The sequence below is a fragment of the Semicossyphus pulcher genome, unplaced genomic scaffold (genome assembly GCF_022749685.1).
Source record: "Semicossyphus pulcher isolate SPU_LCO1_2020_fin unplaced genomic scaffold, fSemPul1.0.p SCAF_22, whole genome shotgun sequence".
Taxonomy (NCBI): domain Eukaryota; kingdom Metazoa; phylum Chordata; class Actinopteri; order Labriformes; family Labridae; genus Semicossyphus; species Semicossyphus pulcher.
The window spans coordinates 15,518,025-15,538,910 of NW_027211696.1; the positions used below are offsets into that span (position 1 = coordinate 15,518,025).

Genomic DNA, 20,886 nt, shown 5'->3' on the forward strand with positions numbered 1-20,886 from the left:
TGTGTGTACATGTGTGTGTGTGTGTGTTCGCAGACAGTCTGGCTCGGTTGCTGCGTTAGCTCTCCCAACAGTTGTTCTCCTGCCACCTGATCTCAGTTACCAGCCAACTTTTCCCACATTGTAGAAGATATGCCAGTGCTCTGAGTCGGGCATCCCTGCAGACTCCTAAAAAGGAGCTATTTATTTACATGCTGAATGCTAAAGTTAGCATCCTCCTTTCCTGTGTGTGTTAAGTGGGAACGGTTGAGCGTCTCATTCTTGCCTTGGAGCTTCCTTCCTGTAAATGAAAGGCCGTCTTTATGCGCAGCTATCCCTTCTATACTTTTTAGACAATGTGCGCTCCCGTGTAAAGCGCTAACTGCTCCTTCACAAAAGCGGTCACACCAAAGCTTCGGAGATGCCCCCGAGCCCGTGTCTTTCTCGCCGTCTTCCCCCAGTATAATCTCTCTTTTGTCTCGCGTGCATTAGACCGCTGGCGGTGTGCGAGCCGAAAAGAACCGACACCATCAACCGGCGGCGGTTGCTGCGAAGCGCTAATGCACTGGATATGCAGTAACGCGAGCTTGGCTGCACCCACTCATCTGTGGCACCCATCTGCTTTAATTCGTGTTTTCATTGTTATCGCTTTCCTAGCCGTGCGACGCAGTCAATCAGGACTCAAAGAGGTCGCGGATGGATGAGCGGAGAGGATGTTTTGCGATCGAGCATGTCAGTCTAAATGTGGAAATTTTCCTCTCAGGGTTATTGGCAATGGGAGTAATAGTGCGGCTGTCACATTAGCTGCTGCACATCCAGCTGCACTTCACTCGCTCAGAGCCCAACAACCTAGCTTTCGTCTCTGTCCCCCCGGAGACTGTTCTTTCTCTGCAGTGTGTCGGACTCCGACAGCGAATGAGGTTCGCTCTGCTGTTCTGTTGACTGGATCTTTTTTCCTTTTCTGAGCCGCTCCCTGATTGGTGTTTGGGCTCCGGGGCCTGTAGGCACATGTCAACGGTTCAGCTTGCACATCCACCGTTCTGCACCAGCAGCATCTGACAGGATCCCCCTCGTCTCTTTCCCTCGCCTCCTCCCGACTACTCTTCTTTTCTATCTCTCGCAATCGGCCAGACGTTTGTGTTGTTGTCTGTATTCTCCTGCCACCCATCTACCAACTGTTCACTCCAGTGTAGATGACAATCGACAGATGGCGGGTTGATGCACGAAAACAGGTAAACCCAAAAAACCATGGAGTGCAAAAAAGAAGTGGAAGTAGCCACCAGGACGTCACCGGTTACTTTGTGAGTTTTGGGCTGCGGACATCTTGAACCAGAAGTGACCATATTTGGATGAAAGGTTGGATACACATAGTTAGTGTCTAACCTGGTGGACAAATAGCCCTAATTTGCTCTGGTAATAAGTCACCTGAGAGGTAAGGACCTTTTTCAATCTGACTTTTTGCGACCAGTGGAGTCACCACCGGTTCTTACTTCTGCAACCACAGGCTGCGTCGCCTTATTGAATCATTACCCAAATTGTATTGCTTAAGAACATGTGGGACGGAGACATAAATCAGCAGATACGTCTGACTTTGACCGCGCTTCAACTTCCTCTTTGAGCTGATAGTGCTGCTTTATTCCGGCCGAGCTCAGAGAAAGACCAACCACATCTGCTCGGATCAAATGAGCGATCAGACCCGTGACAGAGCGCCCCGCGATGTGACAGACACGTAATTGTTTCATCGCGGCCTGTGGTCCTCTCCGCTGAGTCAGAGCCAAAGCAGTGGGAATAATGGACACTTCATTGTGTGCTGGCTCGATTGCAGGAATAATGGTCGCCTGTCTCTCTGCGGTGCGTGCGTTTCATAATCAAGCTCGAACAATTACCGTGCGATTCATGTTGTTCGCCGTTAACCGTGATGTTTTTTTCTGCTTTGATGTTGGAGTTCAGGCGCAGGTGTTCGCAGAGCGGTGGGTGTTGCTGGCTGGTTTTTTGAGGGCCCCATCTACAAGCTGAGCCAGCTGTGAGGAGCAGTTAATGAACTTGAGAGCCTACAGGGATATGAGCGTGATGAAAACTTTGTGTGCTGCAGCCTCGCCTTAAGCACACTGTTACAAATCACTTGTCTCACCGCTGTGCTGCCGGTGTTGCTAAACCATCTCACCTGGTGTTACATCTACTGTCCACATTGCTCGTCTTTTAGTTACTCTCTCATATTGTAAGGCTCTATTTATGGTTGTACTCACACTCCTTTCATAGATAATAGGCTAAAATATTGTAATATATAGATGGGTGTCAAATTAGAGAACCTTTGTAAGTTGTTGGCTCATGGCAGAGCACGAGCCAAGGCGGTCTTTTTCAACACTTGCTGCTGTTCGGAAAGTATTTTCATACTTCTCAGAGACCGGTCTAACCAGTCTCCATCCACCGCAGGATCAAAGAGCTTTTTAACACCTCTGAGTCAGTTATAACCTCACTCAGTTTCATATTCAGGTAGCCAAAAATAACATGTCTGCACTCGATATGCACCAAATTAACCAAAGCAAGAAGATTCAATGTGTCTTCATTCATGCTGCCTTTAATGTTTTTGTGTTTTCATACAAAATAACATTAATATTCTTTTAAAAATTGATGCTTAGCTCTATAATAAGGATAAACTTGGACTTATTATTGACACCATTGTCATACCATTTAGTGAGCGTTTGTATTTGTTGTGTTTCTCCTTTCAGTTTTTTTTCCGTTAGGCATCCATTACATAACATAGATTTAGTGACTCACTATAAGTTAATCCAGTCATCCAGCGTGGACGATCAAGGGGAGGAATGTTGAGTGGACCTGAAGCTGCATAAATACGATTAAAGGAGCAGTTCGTCCCTGGAAAAGGCCGCTGTCAGTCAAAGCTGGTGTTCTCTGTGATCGATAGAAGCATTAATATTTATATAGATGTGGAGAAAGTTGTACAAACAGCTCGTGGTTTCGCTCATTCTACGTTCCTACAACACCCAGCATGCATTGCGCCCCTTCATCTGCCCTCTGAAAGGAACGGCAAAGCGAGAGACGCTGGAGTGAAATACTACCGTTTCACTGCAGGCAATGGCTCAGAGCAGTACAGAATCCGAAATATGACGAGAATATACCGGTGGATCGTCCAAAAAATCTTCATGTCTGCAGTCTACATTTCAAACCTGACGATTTTGAACGAGACATGACATCGGAGGCGGCGTACTAGATTGAGGATGTGTAGTTTAGCGAGCTCCCTGGCCTCCGCCAGATGACACGTTTTACGTAGTCTGTTGGAGGTTTTCCAGGCCCCATTGGAGAAGGGGATAGCTTCCTCCAAAGGCACATATCAAAATTGCATTTAGTTTCTACCATTATGACATTAGCTCCCCATATTAGCATGATAGGACTGAGGTTGAAAATCGGGAACTGGTCCTTTAATACGGGGACATAAACAAACAACAGTTGTCTAATGCTAGCAAGGCTATCACGCTAACCGACATCTTTTGTTTATATCTGCTTTAGTAGAAGGTTCCAGGATATTGTTAATAATTGTGGTGTGGGGGAGGGGCATGTTTTCGTTATGCCTCTGAATGGCTGAATGACAGAAGACTTTGGTAACTAGCTGGAACAATAGTTAGATGTCCTCAAACATTGCTAATGCTATTCATCTTCATCTGGCTCTCCTTGTTAACATGCATACCTGCTACAGCTCTTTGGTCGGGAGAACTATTAACAAGTAATTGCTGTGCCGGTCTCCAAGTGGAAAGCTTATTGATTGTTCTAAATGCTGTTCTAACAGCAAAGCTAAATGCTGTGTAAACACAGTGCAGGGCGGTGACCACAGTAAACACTGTTAGCAAGAAGACTTAACATCAGACTGCTTAGCGTTAGCATTAACTGGGGGCCTCTCTTGAGAACAGTGTGTGTTGTTGTAGGTTGTGTCAGAAGCTTTAGCATGTTGGTCATTGCAGTAACGTCCTGGTGTTGTTTCCCATGAAGATTAACACCACTTCACGTGCAATACAACGTGCTGTTGCTGTTGGACTTTAAAGGCACTGTTGTTTGGAGCTTCAGTACATTAATTCAGCCTGTCTTGAGCTTCAGTACAAACATAGTCCCTTGTGGTTCTTCCAGCTCGCCAGCAAGTCAGTGTGTTAGCAGTTTAAGTGCTCTGACGCCTATACGGGCCCGAGGTTTCAGACTGTATCAGATCCCAGACGGACTATCAGATGAACTCTTCTTACAGGATGCAGATAGGGAGCGCACTGGGTGCAGCTCAGACACACTCAGAATCCATTACTGTGCTTAGTCCTAACTGAGTTTCTATCGAACCTGGGCAGGGCACCGAGCGTCGAGATCTCAGACCGTGCTGATAGGAGATGAACTGATGCAGTGGCATGAGTTCCTAAGTGGTAAATATATACACCTGCAGCCGACCAGGTGTTTCGAAGACTTACTTTTGTTTTGTAACATGTAAAACCTGAGAGTCGAACATGCCAGGAAATTTAAATATTGCAAAAAAAAACTGCACTTAGTTGAGTCCGAAAAGTAGTCAGGATTAGCATCTCTAAAGGCAGAAAGATGGAAACAGATGTTTGAATACAGCTCGATGTACTGTACGGGCTTCTGCTTCTTCTACTGTGCACTAAGCATCCATGCCATGCTGCTACTGCCTGACTCTATAAAATATTGTGAGTATTCCACCAATATACCTGTATACTTGCAGCTGTACATAGTGCAATGACTGTAGATGGACGACGCGTCTCCACCTCTTGAAGCCAAAATACCCCCTGAAGCGGGCGCCGCCATCTTGCTCATTTGAAGGCAGAGTCTGCGCAGTAGAGAGTTGAGGCTGGTGGAGCCGCAGTGTTGACTCTCCGCTCCTTCCAAAAACCAGAACACACATTTCATTATCGAGAAAACGCCCTCACGTCGACGCAGTCAAAGGCAGGACAGCTTCTTTTGTTGGTCTGAAGCAGATATTCATGCATACGGAAAGTTCATTGACTGCTTCAGTTACGTTTCCTCTCGCTGTTCGTCCTCTACTCTGCAGGAGCGTATTTGTCAACAGAGCTGTCAATCATCCTTTTTACAGCATCAAATAACTAATTAAAAATCAACTTGTCAGAAAAACGAACATTTGGACGTAAATCAGCATGATAAGAACTAACTATAATGACAGAAACCATGTTTGAGAAAAATGTATTTGACGAGTATTTTGATTTTATAGTTTGACTCATGTCTCATCTGTTAACATGGAGGAGACGGGCTTTATGAACTATACTGCAGCCAGTCAGCAGGGGGCGATAAAGAGGCTTTGGCTTCACTTTTAGGGAGCTGTCATGTCGTCCATGTTTTAAAACAGCCGATGGCATCGTGGGAGTTTGTTTACTTATAATCTACAGAGCTGGCTATAAACGAGCAGGTGGAAAGAACCTCAACTGGGACGCATGTTCAGAATCAGACCTAAATCGGAGCATCGACATGGAACACGCTGTTAACGTGACCCGTATCAAAAGTGGGAGTTTGTTCCTCGTCACCTGCCTCTCTATCACAACAGTTCCTGATAAAAAAACACCTCATGGTACACATGAATCAGAAGAGACAAAGCTGCTGGTGTTCAGTTAATTATGTAATCCTGTCAAGTCACGCCAAATGGGCAGATTCACATTAATGCAATATGAAATTCCATTTATACTTGTGCAACATTTTAAAGGAACACCTGAAAATACAAACCTGTGTGTCTCTTACATTTGGTCCAACTCATGCAGGCATTTCATCTCGTCATGTATGCAAACAGAAAGTATAATTGATACAGCGTGAGCAGCTCTCGCTGCAACTTCCCCTGTACTTCTGACAAGGTCTTTACAAAGACTGTTCTTTACGGCTTGACCTTTTCAATTATGTATTTTACTACAGGGCTTTATACACCTCTCTGTGTGTGCAGGAGCCAGTGGAAGTGTCTGCACTATCAGACGCGCGTGTGTCTGAAATATTTAGGTGGCACGAATGAAGCCCAGAAGACGAAGAGGGCTGGTGTGATTCGTGTCCATGAGAGGAGACAGAACAGTGGAAGAAGAACAGAGCAGAGGAGAGGTGTGTGTGTGTGTGTGTCGGGAACATACCTCTGCCCCTCAGGTAAACAGCGAATAAGAGAAACACAGGACAGGAGAGAAATAGTGGCAGAGTAAACAGAGGTTTGTCAAGGACGAGGAAGGACGTTTGCTGAGAATAGATGACGTTAGGGGGGGAAGGGAAACACGAGTGAAGCCGGCCCTGCTTTTAATACCAGTTGTTATTCGCCGCGGCTGACACGAACAGTGTGTCAAACCGGGCGACACACAAGTTACGAGCGCATTTCACACGCCAGACAGTCTTTCACTGTCATGGTTACAAAGTGGCCCACAATAGGCTGTAAATTACACGTTACAGCGCGATTTAATCCAGCGCCACGCAGATGACAGGCGGCGTTATTATTCATCAATTCTTACTTTCACAGTCTCCCACCATTCCCACTGACACTAATGTGCTAATATGATATGCAGAGAGAAAAGAGAATCATAACAGAGGAGATGCATTCTTCTTCTTGTGGTTTTTCCCTCTTCAGAACATGCAGAATAGAACTCCAGAGGATCTTGTTTTCGGATGGCTGCAGGTTATTTTCTTAGGGGAAATACTTGCATGCATCCTGATAGTGTTATAAATGTGTGGGCTAAAAGTTTATAGCGAGCTAGGTTTGTTTGTGACAGGAGTAGAAACATCTTAATGCAGGTTCAGACCCACCTGAAAAAAAAACAACCCTGTTTCCCCTCCTCTCCGCTCTCTTTACTCGCTCTCTGTTCTGCCCGGTACCTAACCGGCCAATCAGAAAGCAGAGCTCCCTGCAAACACACTTCCCCTGCAGCTGTGCTTTGCAAAAGGCTAGCAGCTCTTAAAACTGGATTCTCAAATGCAAAAGCGATCCTTGAGGTGTTTGCGACTGTACACTTTTATTCTGCAGCATGTGTGTGCAGGAGGGTGCGTTTGTGTGTAAGCGCTAGAGAGGATCATTATCCACTCCACACTGGACCGTGGATTTAACTACAAAGCCGGCTGACTGTACAAAGGGCTGCTCGCGGTTGCTAATCTGTCATTACGGCTGCAGCGTTTTTTCCTGGAATGCTCTTCTTTTTCGTCCACAGAAGAGACGCAGAGTCCACACACAGACAGAAGGCCCCCTCACATACATGGGATTAGTGTGTAAGCCGTCCATAGAGGGCACTATTAACAGAGTGTTCTCAGTCATTACACCAGCCGGTGACCCTCTGTCGCCCTGTTGTCAGGGGCTGATGTTTGTGTCGCTGCTCGCATCTCGCGCTCATCCTCTTATCACAGTGAGGCGGACTGAAACCCGGCTGCAGTCGATTGTTATTACAGCACCGAGATCTGGTGTTTGACAGTTTCTACAGTTCTCCACTTAATGACGTGTTGGAGAATAATCCTGCTCTTAATACTTTAAAACAAGTGCTTATTAATGAATGTTACAAGAGGATTGTTTGGCTAAATATCAAGCTCAGTAATGAAGATTAAAGCTTCCACAATTATTGAAAGGGATAGGCCTGGTGTGAAGTTTTTAAAGGCAGGTTGTATGAGCTTTTCAAAACACACAGGAATTTACTGCCCTGTTTGGACAAGCCGGCAGGAGCACCAAAGCTAAGCTATGTACAGCTGTAGACAGGGGCAAGGGGAAAAGGTATGTGAGCAACCCTTTAAAGGCCTAGTCAAAAAAAATCCCTTTAAATCAGTTTAAGTGTACGCCAAATTAAAAATATGTTCACCGCTTCACATGGCCGTCAACAGCCTTTTTTATTTGGTGCTACTGTTTCTCAACCGATAGCTTCCATATTCCTACGCATTTCACAGCTCAGCTTATAAAGTATCAGTATCAGTCTGAGTGAGCTCCATTCATGTTTTAAGACATATGAAAAAGACATCTCCAGAATCAGCATAGGCCCCGCCCACTATGCAAATTTCCAACAGCCCCCTCCGTCGCGAAAACAAAACACGTCTCTGCCATCGTTTAGCGGCAGCTTGTTGAAACTTAGCTAGCTTGAAATGTAGTAATTAGTTGTAATATTAACGTGAGTTTGCAAAAATGACGCTGGCTCGCACATCGTCACCCCGTCCATTTACGTGATTGGCTCCTTAGGTTTGTGACGTCACAAACCCTGCCAATCTGAAAATGTGTTGTTCAGCCTGTCCTTGGTACACTGCAGTTTAAAAGCAGACAGGTCCAGCCATGGAGATGACTGCTGATGTTGTCCCTGATATGTCTTGTAGTACATGATGAACACCACATGGAGATGTTTACAAGGTTAAACACTTGATTCTCACTGGAGGGAAATTATAGCATCTTATGGGAATATTTTTTCTCCTCTGTGACAGTGAACTTGAAAAAAAACAAAGACATTTCTGACACTGATTGACATTTATTAGCATTTTTCGACCATGAAGAAACAATAGAGGAAGGAAAGAAAAACAACAGTTAGCTTCAGACCTAATGTGGATCATACGACAAACATGAAGACGCACGTTGTCTCTTACCAGGTGACAGCCACTCTCTCACTCTTCTAAATACACAGTAGAAAGCTCTTCACTTGTCCCTCGTCTTCACCACCTGTAAAGATGTCCATGCTTTGGGCTTCAGGGCCTTCTGTCAGATTATTGGACTTTTTTTTGGTGCACTCTAAACTTGTGTCAAAGTGCAACAGCACCGAGTTGACACTCCACTAATCAGAAAGTGGTTCAACACTGTGAAACATTATTACATCACTGAAACGAACCATTAATGATTATGAATGATATGAATAACTTCCTGTTTAAAGCGGCTCCGCTGCATCGGTTTGCTCTGCAGCTCGACTCAGATCTTTTCCTGCTTATTTCAGCCGCTCGCTGATCTTTCAAGTTGCAAATGAGAGCCCACAAAGGCGTTCATTAGCGAGTGGCTGCGTGAACATGTGTTGCTATAGTGTGCGAGCTTGTCATGCTGAGGACTCGCTGACTTTGAAGCAAGAAGTGGAGCATCCTCTCTTCGTCATCCTCACACTCTTCCTTCACACTCACCATGAACGCTCGCTAATACACACAGTACATATGCTCGCTCTCTCTCTCGCTCCCTCTCTGACTTCCTCTACTCAGGCTCTGCAGGGTGACTCACTTTCTTTTCTTTTTTTTTTGCTTCTTTCCCACTCTTAGATCTCATCTGATGCCAAGGCTGAAGGAGTCTCGCTCCCATGAGTCATTGCTCAGCCCCAGTAGCGCTGTGGAAGCCCTGGACCTAAGCATGGAGGACGAGGTTATCATCAAGCCTGTTCACAGCAGCATCCTCGGGCAGGACTACTGCTTTGAGGTGAGGCGGCACACAAACGCACTGTATACTGTATAATGACATACAAATACAAATACGCATGCTGTGTCTCCGGTCTGCAGTTATTTTCTCTTCCTGCACAGTTAAAGGTCCATTTCTATGTATATATGTGTATGTTTGAGTCATTTCCTCTCGAGAAGTTATTCAATTTTGTCAAAGATATTAAACGGTTAGAGCAACGGTGTTGTCAGGAGACAATCCCGAAAAGAAATCCTCCCAGTTAGTGGAAAACTTCTTCCCCTCAATTTATGTTCAAGTGACCGTAAACTGGAACGACTTTGGTTACGATGGGGATGGATGGCAGGTAACCAACTCTAACTAACAGAAAACAAACTCCCAGTGTCTGTCTGTTTTACACTAAAGTTAACATAAAACGTATTATGGAAATATTGGCATTAGTGAGACTTTATTGATTGTGTTGGCCCTTCAAATCGTCGCTAAACCAAAGCTACGTTTGCAGCTTAGAAACATCCAATCACAGGCTGCACAGGTGCAGTGGTTAGTGCTGTCACCTCACAGCTAGAAGGTTCATGTTTGGAATCCTGGTTCGGACAAAGGCGGCCTTTCTTTGTGGAGTTTGCATGTTCTCCCCGTGCCTGCGTGGGTTCTCTCCGGGTACTCCGGCTTCCTCCCACAATCCAAAGACATGCTCGTTAGGTTCATTGGCGACTCTTTAAATTGCTCGTACCTTCCTGATTCTGATACCTGAACTTGTATATCAGCCGATTGCGAGTACCAATCTGATTACACTGAAAACAAATTTAGCCTCACTGCTTGAAGGTTCCTAGTTCGGACCCCGGTTCGGACACAGTGGGCCTTTCTGTGTGGAGTTTACCCTGTGCATGCATGGGTTCCCTCCAGGTACTCTGGCTTCCTCCCACAGTCCAAAGACATGCTGGTTAGGTTCAGTGACGACTCTATCAATTGCCCGTAGGTGTGAATGTGAGCGTTAAAGGTTGTCCGCCACTGTGTGTCAGCTCTGTGATTGACTGGCGATCAGTCCAGGGTGTAACCCCGCCTCTCGCCCAATGACAGCTGGGATAGGCTCCGGCCCCCCCTGCGACCCTGAACAGGATAAGTGGTATGGATAATGGATGGATGCTTGTTTTACGTTAGAAAACAAGTTAAAAGACTGATATCCATCGTATTTCAGTTGTTTATCAATCAGGTAAAGATAATGCTTCTATGATATGCAAACCTGGAACACAACAGCACAACATTATAACAGTATTTGGGCTTCCCACCCACGGCCTCCTCTCGCCCAACGACAGCTGGGATAGGCTCCAGCCCCCCTGCGACCCTGAACAGGATAAGCGGTATAGATAATGGATGGACATGGACATCTAATCCCCAGGCTTAAAGCTCCTCAGATCAATGCTTTTAGATTTACAGTGGGTTAAATGACACCTGTAGTATTTAACCCATAGAGAAATATCCCTCAGCTCTGCAGTAAGAGCTCAGCATCTTAAAGCATATGAATGTTTTGCCTCTGCTCTCATCAACCATGTTTTTTGCTGTCTCCCAATTGCACCAAAAACCATTTTGACTTGCTACAACTTTGTCTCCAATTATTTTAACTTTCTAGCTGATCATTTTTTGGTGTTATTGTTTGGTCTTAAAAATAGAGCAGAGAAAAAAAGCCCATTACAATCAGTGAACATCTGGGAACAAGGCTTCCTCTCACTTCATCCTGATTAGCTGCTGATGGCCAATTATCGTCAAAGGTTCAGATACAGATGCTTCTCTGTATGAAAGGTTACATCCTTCTGATCATGAGTCACACATTATAAAAGACTCCTCTGATCACTTGTAGACTGGCGTGTGCACAAACACGTATATACTTTCTGTCCCGCTCCAGATACCTCCACTAATCTTTACTATCCTTCTCATTACAGCACTCTGTTCTTACTCTCTCTCTCTCTCCTGCTGTGCATTTTTTATCATCATCCACTCATCTCCCAGCCTGCCAAGCACTCATCCGTCTCCTCTGTCCATTCACACCATTCAATCATTCCTCAGCCCTGCCGAGTCATCCTCACTCCCCTTATATCCTCCATTGTGTGTGTGTGTGTGTGTGCTCTTGATAAGCTGCTTTGCCGTCAGACACAAAGTGGTATTTATGAGCTAAGTTTAGCAAAAGATGTCTGTTCCACTTATTCTCTGTTATTGTTATGCACGAGGTTTGATCGTTCCCCTCTCTCTCTGTCTGTTTGTCGCGGCGGTAGGTCACCACCTCCACGGGAAGCAAATGCTTTTCCTGCCGTTCATCAGCCGAGAGAGACAAATGGATGGAGAATCTGCGGAGAGCGGTACAGCCCAACAAGGTAAATATGTAAATACGCAGTAGGTGGGGGGACGAGACAGTGTGTAGTAATCAGCGCTGATAAGTTCACGTATAAGTGTCCCAATTCCAAACCGCACATTCCTGCGCTGATTACTGAGACATACACGGTGTTGACATTGTCTTTGTAAGTAGGACGAGATGTTTACATCCAGCTGTGCATCTAAACCTCCAGAGCACGGGACACAGAGGTTGCAGGGAAGAACACGGCGACTCCCAGAGTGCTTCTCTCTGCATCGCTGATACCATCTGTAATCTCTGCAAACACAGCTGTGATAGTAGCAGAGTCAAGCAAAGAAAATACTCTTAATCCCACTGTTTCTGCTGCTTCATCTGTCATTATGTAGTGAAGTACTCTCTAATAAGAACTAAGGTGAACGGAGTTCTCTCACAGTGTTGGAGTCCGCCGTCTCCTTCCTCTGTGCTTTTGGCAGGCATGTGTTATCTCTGACTTTGCTTTGGGTTTTTAATTATTCTGTGATTTTGACAGATTGGAGGAAGTGCAGAGTTTGTTTTTGGCGGAGAAGAGAAGCTGGAAAGATACTGGAGTTCTTTGGAATTAGATAAGGAAGTCTCAGGAGTTGTATTTAATAGATAAAACAGATTTCACACTTTACTTTTCTAGTACTGTGCTTAGGGATGCATGATATACATTTTACTTTTCAGCCAATACCAATAATTCCCGGCCAACGCAATAAGATTATTTCACATTTTTTATGCATGATTTAAAATCCTTAAGCTCTTGGAATCCTTGAATCATGTTTTATTCCTCTGCATGTTACGGTTTCAGTAGAAACAAAAAGGTGAGGACCCAGAAGCAGACTTAGATATAAGGTTTAATTAAATAAAATCTAAACTCCAACAAAAGACAAGAAAGGAAAATCAAAAGACTCAGCAAAAAACGAACAAACAAAACCAGGAAACAGGTAATCCAAGGGAACACAAGGAGCCACAAGGAAATCAGGGGAGGCACGAAGATAATCCAAAGAAGACACGAGGAACAAAATCACAGCATGAAGGTTAAAGACATAAACTCCACAGGATGGATGACAATGAACTGGCACAGAAGGGTAGGAACACAGAGACTAAATACACACGGGGTAATCAGGGACAGGTGAGACTAATTAACACAGGTGAACACAATGAGGGCAGGGCACACAATCTAAAAAGGCGGGAAACAGAACAAAGGAAGGAAATAAAACAAGACAATGACATACAAGGGGCGAGAACTACAAAATAAAACAGGAAACACTAGAAACCAAATGCAGGACTACAAAGTAAAACATGAAATTATCTACATGAAATGCAACTAAACCCAGACAGGAACACTATATAGTAAACACAAAACTAAACAACAAGAACTCAAGACAACAAGAGACAAAGGAAAACAAGAAATACTATCTAAACACCAAAATACAGATCAACAACATTACTAAACTAGAATGACTCATGACACTGCAACTGTAAAAAATGTCACCAGCGAGGACATGTGTCAAAGCATTGTAAATTATTACCGTAAAATCCGGAATGTAAGTAGCACCTGAATATAAGATGCCGTCTGTTTTGTGGAGTACACCACATGTTTTTAGAGCTATTTATAAATAAAAACGTGTAAAAACGTTATTTCAATTTATTTTCATTTGAAACACACACAAATTACAGCCGACCGTCTGTTTTCACCATGTCGAGTTTGCAATCCTGCTAGCTACTGGTGCTGTAGCTAGCGGTAGCTGGCAGCCTACAGTAACGTTGATTGTTGTGAGGATGGTGGCTGCAATGGCGATCATGACGGTGCATGTCCGTGATGACGCTTTAGCTAGATTAAAGCGCCATCGTCTAACACGATAAAATACCTCTCTCTGCGTTTTATACTGGTATGTTGGTCGCACCGGTATAGAGGACGCAGCCCACTTTTTAGATGAAAAGAAAATGTATTAAAAGTGCTTTTTCTGTAGGACAAATTTTCTGCAGCTGCATTTTTATTTACTCAACCGTCTCTTTTTACACTATGTAATGTAACGAATAGAAGTGATCATGTAAATATCAGAAATTATTATAAATTATATACGATAATTATATTTAAAAAATTATATAATGATACATTATAACAGCTACTAATCACAGGATAGAACAGATAAGACTTGTTTTTAAGGCAAGAAAGAAATAATTCCTACACTAAAATCTTACTCCATAATGATCTACAGTGACGGAGGACATATTTGTCAGCAGAGTAAATAATCTGCATCAGGATGCACGCTCGACTCAACCTGTTTGACTCTGTGGTTTCAGGTCACTATGTGTTAACGTGACCTCGCCCTGAAGCCTCTTCTCTGTGGCTGCCGTGTGTAAGAGGAAGGAGAGGCTCGTATAGGAAACATGTGGAGTAATAAAGGAAACAGACAGCCAGAGATACAATCAGTGAAAATGAACAGAGCTGCATAAATTCGGCTCCTGTGTGAGGGGATAATTATAGGTAATTATGATAATAGGCAATTTACAGAGGTATCATCCTTGTGGGCAAATACATTTCCCTATGCATGAAAGAAAACACATTACATTGAACTCATAGGGATACATTCAAGAGGAACACTGGGACAGTAACTGATCAGTAAAGTACACCTCTCAAACTTATGGAATAATGCCGAGCAGAGAACAATATTTCAGGCGTTATGCTGCAAAAGAAATGATCGGCACGTTATCGGTGTCTGCAGATTATGGCTTAAAAATGACACATCGGCATCGACAGATGTGTCATTTTTCTGCCGATATTTTCTGCCGATATTTTCTACCGATATTTTCTGCCGATATTTTTGCTGCTAAAACGATGCTTTAATTACGCCCAAATGCTCAATGATGCCCTAGAAAATGTTCATGCATTTTCTACATAACCTAAGTTTTAGTAGTTTTCTTATCTTGCCCAGTGAAGGTGTACATTTTAAAAAGTATTATGTTATTTCTGCATCTGCCAGTGGGCCACTACAATAAGAGTAGGCATGATATCAATTCCACTAGAGACTTGATGTTCTCTGCAATTAGGTGGAAAAAAACGTGCCTGTATATCCGTATCGAAATCGGCAATCGGCAAAAAGGGTTGGAAAATATCGGCAAAAAATCAAATATCGTGCATCCCTGAAAGAAATGCAAAGCTACAGATAGACTACACAACATGCAGGAGTTGGCAGTAGGGTCAGTTTGCTGCACGTGATCGAGCTGCTCTCACAGCTGAAAAGCAGAACTCTTGTACTTCCTGTACGAAGGCCCACGCATCCCCTTATATCTGACATAAGAGCCTCCATACCTTCCTTTAGTGCAGATACAGTACAGAAACAATACACGTAAGATTAATTGAGTTTAAAAAGACCTGGAATATGGCTGATTTTATTGCGAAAAGCCGCAGATACATATCAGAAATATCAACGCCGTACATTGAATTGCACTGAAGAGTGTTTTTGTCTAAGATATGAAAAGCATCCAGATATTGTTCGGCTCTCTGAAGCTTAGAAACATGCATTTCAAACATCCAGCGGCATCCTTGAGATTAAGAGCGGCTCCAGTATTTCATTTTAATAATGTAATTATTAGCTCTTCTCTTCCTCTCTTCATCTGCAGAGGTAGTTTTCAAGGCCGTCTGAATAATGGGCCAAAATTGCGCCCCGCTCTCAAAATCAATTGATGACATAAGAATTGGTAAGCACTCTGTGAAATATCGTAGGAGTGAGATTTCTTCCCCTTTTTTTTTAACAGCCTGGATTTTAAATTGCTATTATGAAATGATTGAAGTGCTGTTTGAAATGTTCTTTAAAATGGAGGAACTTCAAAATCAGGGTGTGAGGCAGACACACGTTTGAAGATGAGATCATTTTATTCCTGCAGATTTATGTCGTTTTTCTAGGTCGGCTACTTTCATCCAGTCCATGTCCTCCTGCTGAAATTACCATTTTGATCTATATTTTTTTTTCTTAAAGTTTCCCGTTGTGATGTTGTCTGCAAAAGTTGCTCAAAAGATTCTTTACTGAACCGCATCCTATCATGTTGTTCTTCCGCAGGACAACAGCCGCCGGGTGGAGAACCTGCTGAGGCTCTGGATCATCGAGGCCAAAGATCTCCCGGCCAAAAAGAAATACTACTGCGAGCTCTGCCTGGATGACTCGCTCTACGCCCGCACCACCTGCAAACTCAAGACGGACAATGTGTTTTGGGGAGAGCACTTTGAGTTCAACAACCTCCCCGCCGTCAAGAGCATCACGGCGCACCTCTACAAAGACACGGACAAGAAGAAGAAGAAAGATAAAAACAATTATATCGGACTCGTCAACATCCCCGTCGCTGCAGTTACCGGGCGGCAGTTTATGGAGAAGTGGTACCCGGTCAGCACGCCCAACCCGCCTAAGGGGAAGACGTCTGGGCCTATGATTCGGATCAAAGCGCGCTATCAGAGTATGAACATCCTTCCCATGGAGATGTACAAGGAGTTTGCAGAGTACACCACGAATAACTACATGCTGCTGTGCTCGGTGCTCGAGCCGGGGATTAGCGTCAAGAACAAGGAGGAGATGGCGTGCGCGCTGGTCCACATTCTGCAGAGCACCGGCAAAGCTAAGGTGAGTACAAGTGATCCATGTTTCCCACGTTTGCACCCTCCGTGGGCAAACAAAACCAGAGTATCACACACGTTATCTCGCCAAGAAGCCCTGACGAGACATTATAACCACACACAGGTTAAATATTCCTCCGCTGACTGCTCACCCTCTGAACTCTTGACCCCCACAGCTGTAAAACAGAGCAGACAAAGACCAGACAGACAGGTGATTTCCTCTCGCTGCAGCCCGTATTACATTTTTAACTCGAGCTAATCCCTTACATGTATCCCCCGCAGTGCTTCACGGCATACCGATGCAGGACAGAGGCACAATATATCCACCGCTGTCTGTAGCACTGCGAGCAAAAGGGGGGAAGATTAGTCTACAACAGTGGGAGCTAAGTCTCACATGACAGCAGGCCAGTGGACTCGGATAATCCCCCCCGTCCGTCCAAAATACTACTTACTTACTTTACTGTGACAGTGAAGCGTTTGTCTTTTCAGCAAAGTGAAATTAATGTTGGCATCGTGACCCTGCGCAACACCAGCGTGGGAGAGATGAGAGGGAAAGAAAAGAGGATGTAAGGGCTGAATTGATTCGTTGATAAGTCAGAATGAAGCCGATGCGGTTGCTGAAGTGATTTTCCACGCACAAATGACAGAAAGTCACAGGTTCAAAGCCTCACATGTAACAATTAGCTGCTCTTTAAAGATTTTTTTGGGGCCTTTTATGCCTTTATTGATATAGAGGACAGTGGATAGTGTCAGAAACAAGGGAAGAGAGAGTGGGGGCGACACGCAGCAAAGGGCCGAGTGTGGGAGTTGAACCCAGGGCCGCCGCATCGAGGCCTCTGTATGTGGGCCGCCAATTTAAAAATTAAACTAATTAAACAATATTAACTGCTGTACTGTGTTCTTAAGCACTGGGAGTTGATTATCCTTGGTTTGGAGTGTTTGTTGGAGAAAACAAGACATTAAAAGACATCCTGGGCTTTTACTCATTTCTGCGAGAGATGTTACAGTACTTTTTTTACCTTCCTGATTCAGATACCTGAACTCGAAAAAGAAATACATATATATATTGGTATAACATCAGTAGCCCTGGGCTGCACGGTGGTGCAGTGGTGAGCCTCACAGCTAGAAGGTCCCTGGTTTGAATCCTAGCTCGGATGTACGGGGCCTTTTCTGTGTGGAGTCTCCCCGTGCATGCGTGGGTTCACTCCTGGTACTCTGGCTTCCCTCCGCATTGGTGACTCTATAAATTGCCCATAGGTGTGAATGTGAGTCTGAATGGTTGTCAGTCTCTAATAGTTGATTGACAGGCGATCAGTCCAGGGTGTAACCCCGCCTCTCGCCCGATGACAGCTGGGATTTGCTCCAGCCCCCCTGCGACCCTGAACAGGATAAGCGCTGTAGATAACAGATGGATGGATCAGTTGTCCTTTACTAATAATTCTACATAACTACACCAGTGCTTCCCCTTGAAACTGAATCTTTACATACAGCTCATATTGTTGCTTCACTACTGGGATTGTCCAGTGTAATTTACAGCCAAACATAGCTCTTCTAAAACAAACTGTTGTTGATGCTCTCGTCATGCTTCTTCTTCTTCTTCTGCACCCCTCTTAAACAGCAGCTGGCAGCCATATTACCCCCTTGGTGGCAGCACAGAGCAACTCCTTGAGTAGGCTTCTGATTTGAAGAATTGATTAGTGTTGAAATAAGTTGATATAATTTACGATAACAGATTGTTGCATTGATGCACCAGCGCATTTCAGGTGGCGTACGAGGCATTTTTAATACTGGCATCACACTGAAACACCTCCATGTTCTGCTGTTTTATAGATGAAACACTGATTAAGTGATAAAATAGTCTGCACATTCATCAGTGACGAAATTACTTAAAGGAGAAGATTAATAGCAGTAACTCCAAAGCATTTCTAATGAACAAAAGATTTCCTGTCAGTTAAATCGGCGTCTTGTTGTCCTTGCGACGTCTAAAATAACCGCCTGCTTTAAGTGGAATATTGCTTCATCTGCTTTCCTCCCCTCGCCATCGACTTCTCCGTCTTTTCTGCCTCGTCAGTCGCCGGCGACGGCTTGTGCCTTAATTTAGTTTCCCTGACAGTATCTCATCAGCAGAGCTTTGAAACTTTTATTTGACTTTATCACGGCTCAGCGACATGATGAATGATCAGTGCTTAAGAAGTGATGTCTATCCGCACTGTACGCCCCCAGTCGGCTGGTTTAGGCTGTGGACTGATAGCTGCTGATTGATGGGGGGGAGAAGGCCTCTACTGGTCCCTGGAGAGAGACGGGACACATCCTTAATTACTTCCAATTAATCCTGAGCAAAGCACTAAAACTTTTACTTCTTACTCACCACCCGCTCTTTATTTCCAGCTTTTAAAACAAACCGGAGATGGTAATTTGAGCTTGTTCATCCTGATCTTTGAGTGTGTCTTCGCTACACCTGTGTTCAAGAAAAAAATAACAACTTATTTTTATCTTTTTAGGGGCTTTTAATGCTCTAAAAAAGCTGCTGTTGCCTTTAGAAGATCAGGCAAAGAGAGGCTTTTGGACTAAACAGGAAAGCTGCTGTTGAAATGTCACGTTTGAGGGCTGTTTGCTTCCTTTCTACAACGACTTTCATCATGATTTGGTCGGACATATTCAGGCACGACACACACTTTGAGCTCATTTTTTCCCTTGATGGATTGAGCGGTCGTGTATTACCAAACACATCACACAGCAATAGAGACAAAGCACTTATCCTGAAGCATTCCCGAGGCCTCATTAGGATATCCTCCGCCGCTGCATACATGCTTTATAAGCACACATCTTGGCCGGCGTTGCATGCTTTGTTCGTTTACAATCCAATCATGAAGTTGTTTTTTCATGTGCTGCCAACTCGGGTGTGGTCCTTGCCAGCGTCGGAGAGTTATATTTAGGAGTCAAGCAATTTAGTTGAGCAAAGATAAACTCTGGAAAATCCCTTAAGCCGTGTTTTATTGTTTTCCTGCAAATGTTTAAAAGAGCCTTCAGTTATTTACCCCTCTTCTCTGGTGTTGTTGTGTATTCCTGCAACCGTACGACTCAAAATCCATGAGTCAGTATCGGGTGGATTTCTGCGGCCCTGACAGAGACGGAGAATTTGCATTGTCGTTGCATTAGACAGCCACAAAGGAGCACGAAGCAGCCTCTCTTTCACCCAGCAGAGGTGAACGGGAGGTGAGCGCTTCTCCTCAGAGATGCTGCAGTCTTTCTTTGTCGCTCTGAAGTTCTGCTGATGTGCATCGTGTTTAATCAGCTGTGTACAGGTGGGAAACGGCTCCTAATTGCAGCTGGCTATTGTTAAGACACGCAGATTGCCGGGCTGTAACGTTTATTAGTATGCAACACCTTCAGACTTCTGTTTCTCCCTGTGTCATTTTATCACCCATCATCGAATAATTACCCGACAAATACTCTGCTCCGTTGCACTCTCCTTCTCTCTTGTTCTGCCCCTACTTTCCCTCTTTGTCTTCCTTCGTCTCCTTTTCATGCTTGGTTGCGTCTTAAGGCCGAAGCTCTCCGGAGAGATGTCATTACTGATGCTGTATGTGTGTCTGGATGCATTGGAGAGCATGAAAGCCACGCCTGGCCTCGATGCGCAGATGCTAACTTTATACAGACACACCTACATACAGCGTAATCACGTAATTCCAAAGACATTGGAAGGAGGTTTAATGTAGTTAATTTAACTTTGTGAACAATCAAATCGGCCCACAGTTCAAGATATATGTGGACAGGATTCAGTCAGACACATTAGCATACATTGTTACAGTAACAGCATTTAAGCTTACCACTCTGGGTAAGCTAAAAAAGCCCTGTTGTACTGGTTTGTTCCAGGTTTCAGGCTTTGAATATAGAATACGCGACACACCACTAAATCGCTACACCGCTTCCAGATTGATCAGCAACTGAAGTAGACAACAGATTGTAAAAATCCAGCGGTAAAACATGCTATATTTTAAGTTAAAACAACATATTTTTAAGCCATTAGCTACCATGTCACAACAGCTCATATTAGCATTCCACCGCTTCCTAGCTAACATTACTGTTTTATAGTGTTACAGGAAACAAATGGAAAGGCGTAAATTCCTAGCTAGCGGTAATATAAGCAAGATAGCAGTAATGTTAGCCAGCAAGTGGTATTCATACCAAGCTAACGGTATTCTTAGATAGCTAACGGTAGGAAAGAAATGGTTGATTGCTAATGTTAGCTGTTGCGGATTAGCTGTTCCTGTTTAATCACTTCCTAAATTGGCAACTTAAGCACCCAACAGATCAACAATCAAGCGGGAAAACGCTGAGTTAAAACAACATAATATTTCATAACCCATTAGCTACCATCTGACAAAAGCTAATGTTAGCATTCCACCGCTTCCTAGCTAACATTACTGTTTGTTGGTGAACAGGAAACAAATGGAAATGCGTAAATTCCTAGCTAGTGGTAATTTAAGCTAGATTGCAGTAATGTTAGCTAGCAAATGGTATTCCTAGCAAGCTAGTGATATTCTTCGATAGCTAACAGCAGCA

General features: G+C 44.1%; 1 protein-coding gene across 5 annotated transcripts in view; it reads left to right on the forward strand.

Annotated features, from left to right (window-relative positions):
• The window catches only part of dab2ipb (DAB2 interacting protein b), a 125,432-nt gene that overhangs the window by 64,782 nt on the left and 39,764 nt on the right, over nt 1–20,886 (forward strand). For all 5 annotated transcript variants that reach the window (XM_069673041.1, XM_069673042.1, XM_069673043.1 and 2 more), the window contains 3 exons: nt 9,214–9,367; nt 11,611–11,709; nt 15,773–16,327. In XM_069673041.1, coding sequence (XP_069529142.1) covers nt 9,214–9,367; nt 11,611–11,709; nt 15,773–16,327 — 808 coding nt within the window. The remainder of the gene's footprint in view (nt 1–9,213; nt 9,368–11,610; nt 11,710–15,772; nt 16,328–20,886) is intronic.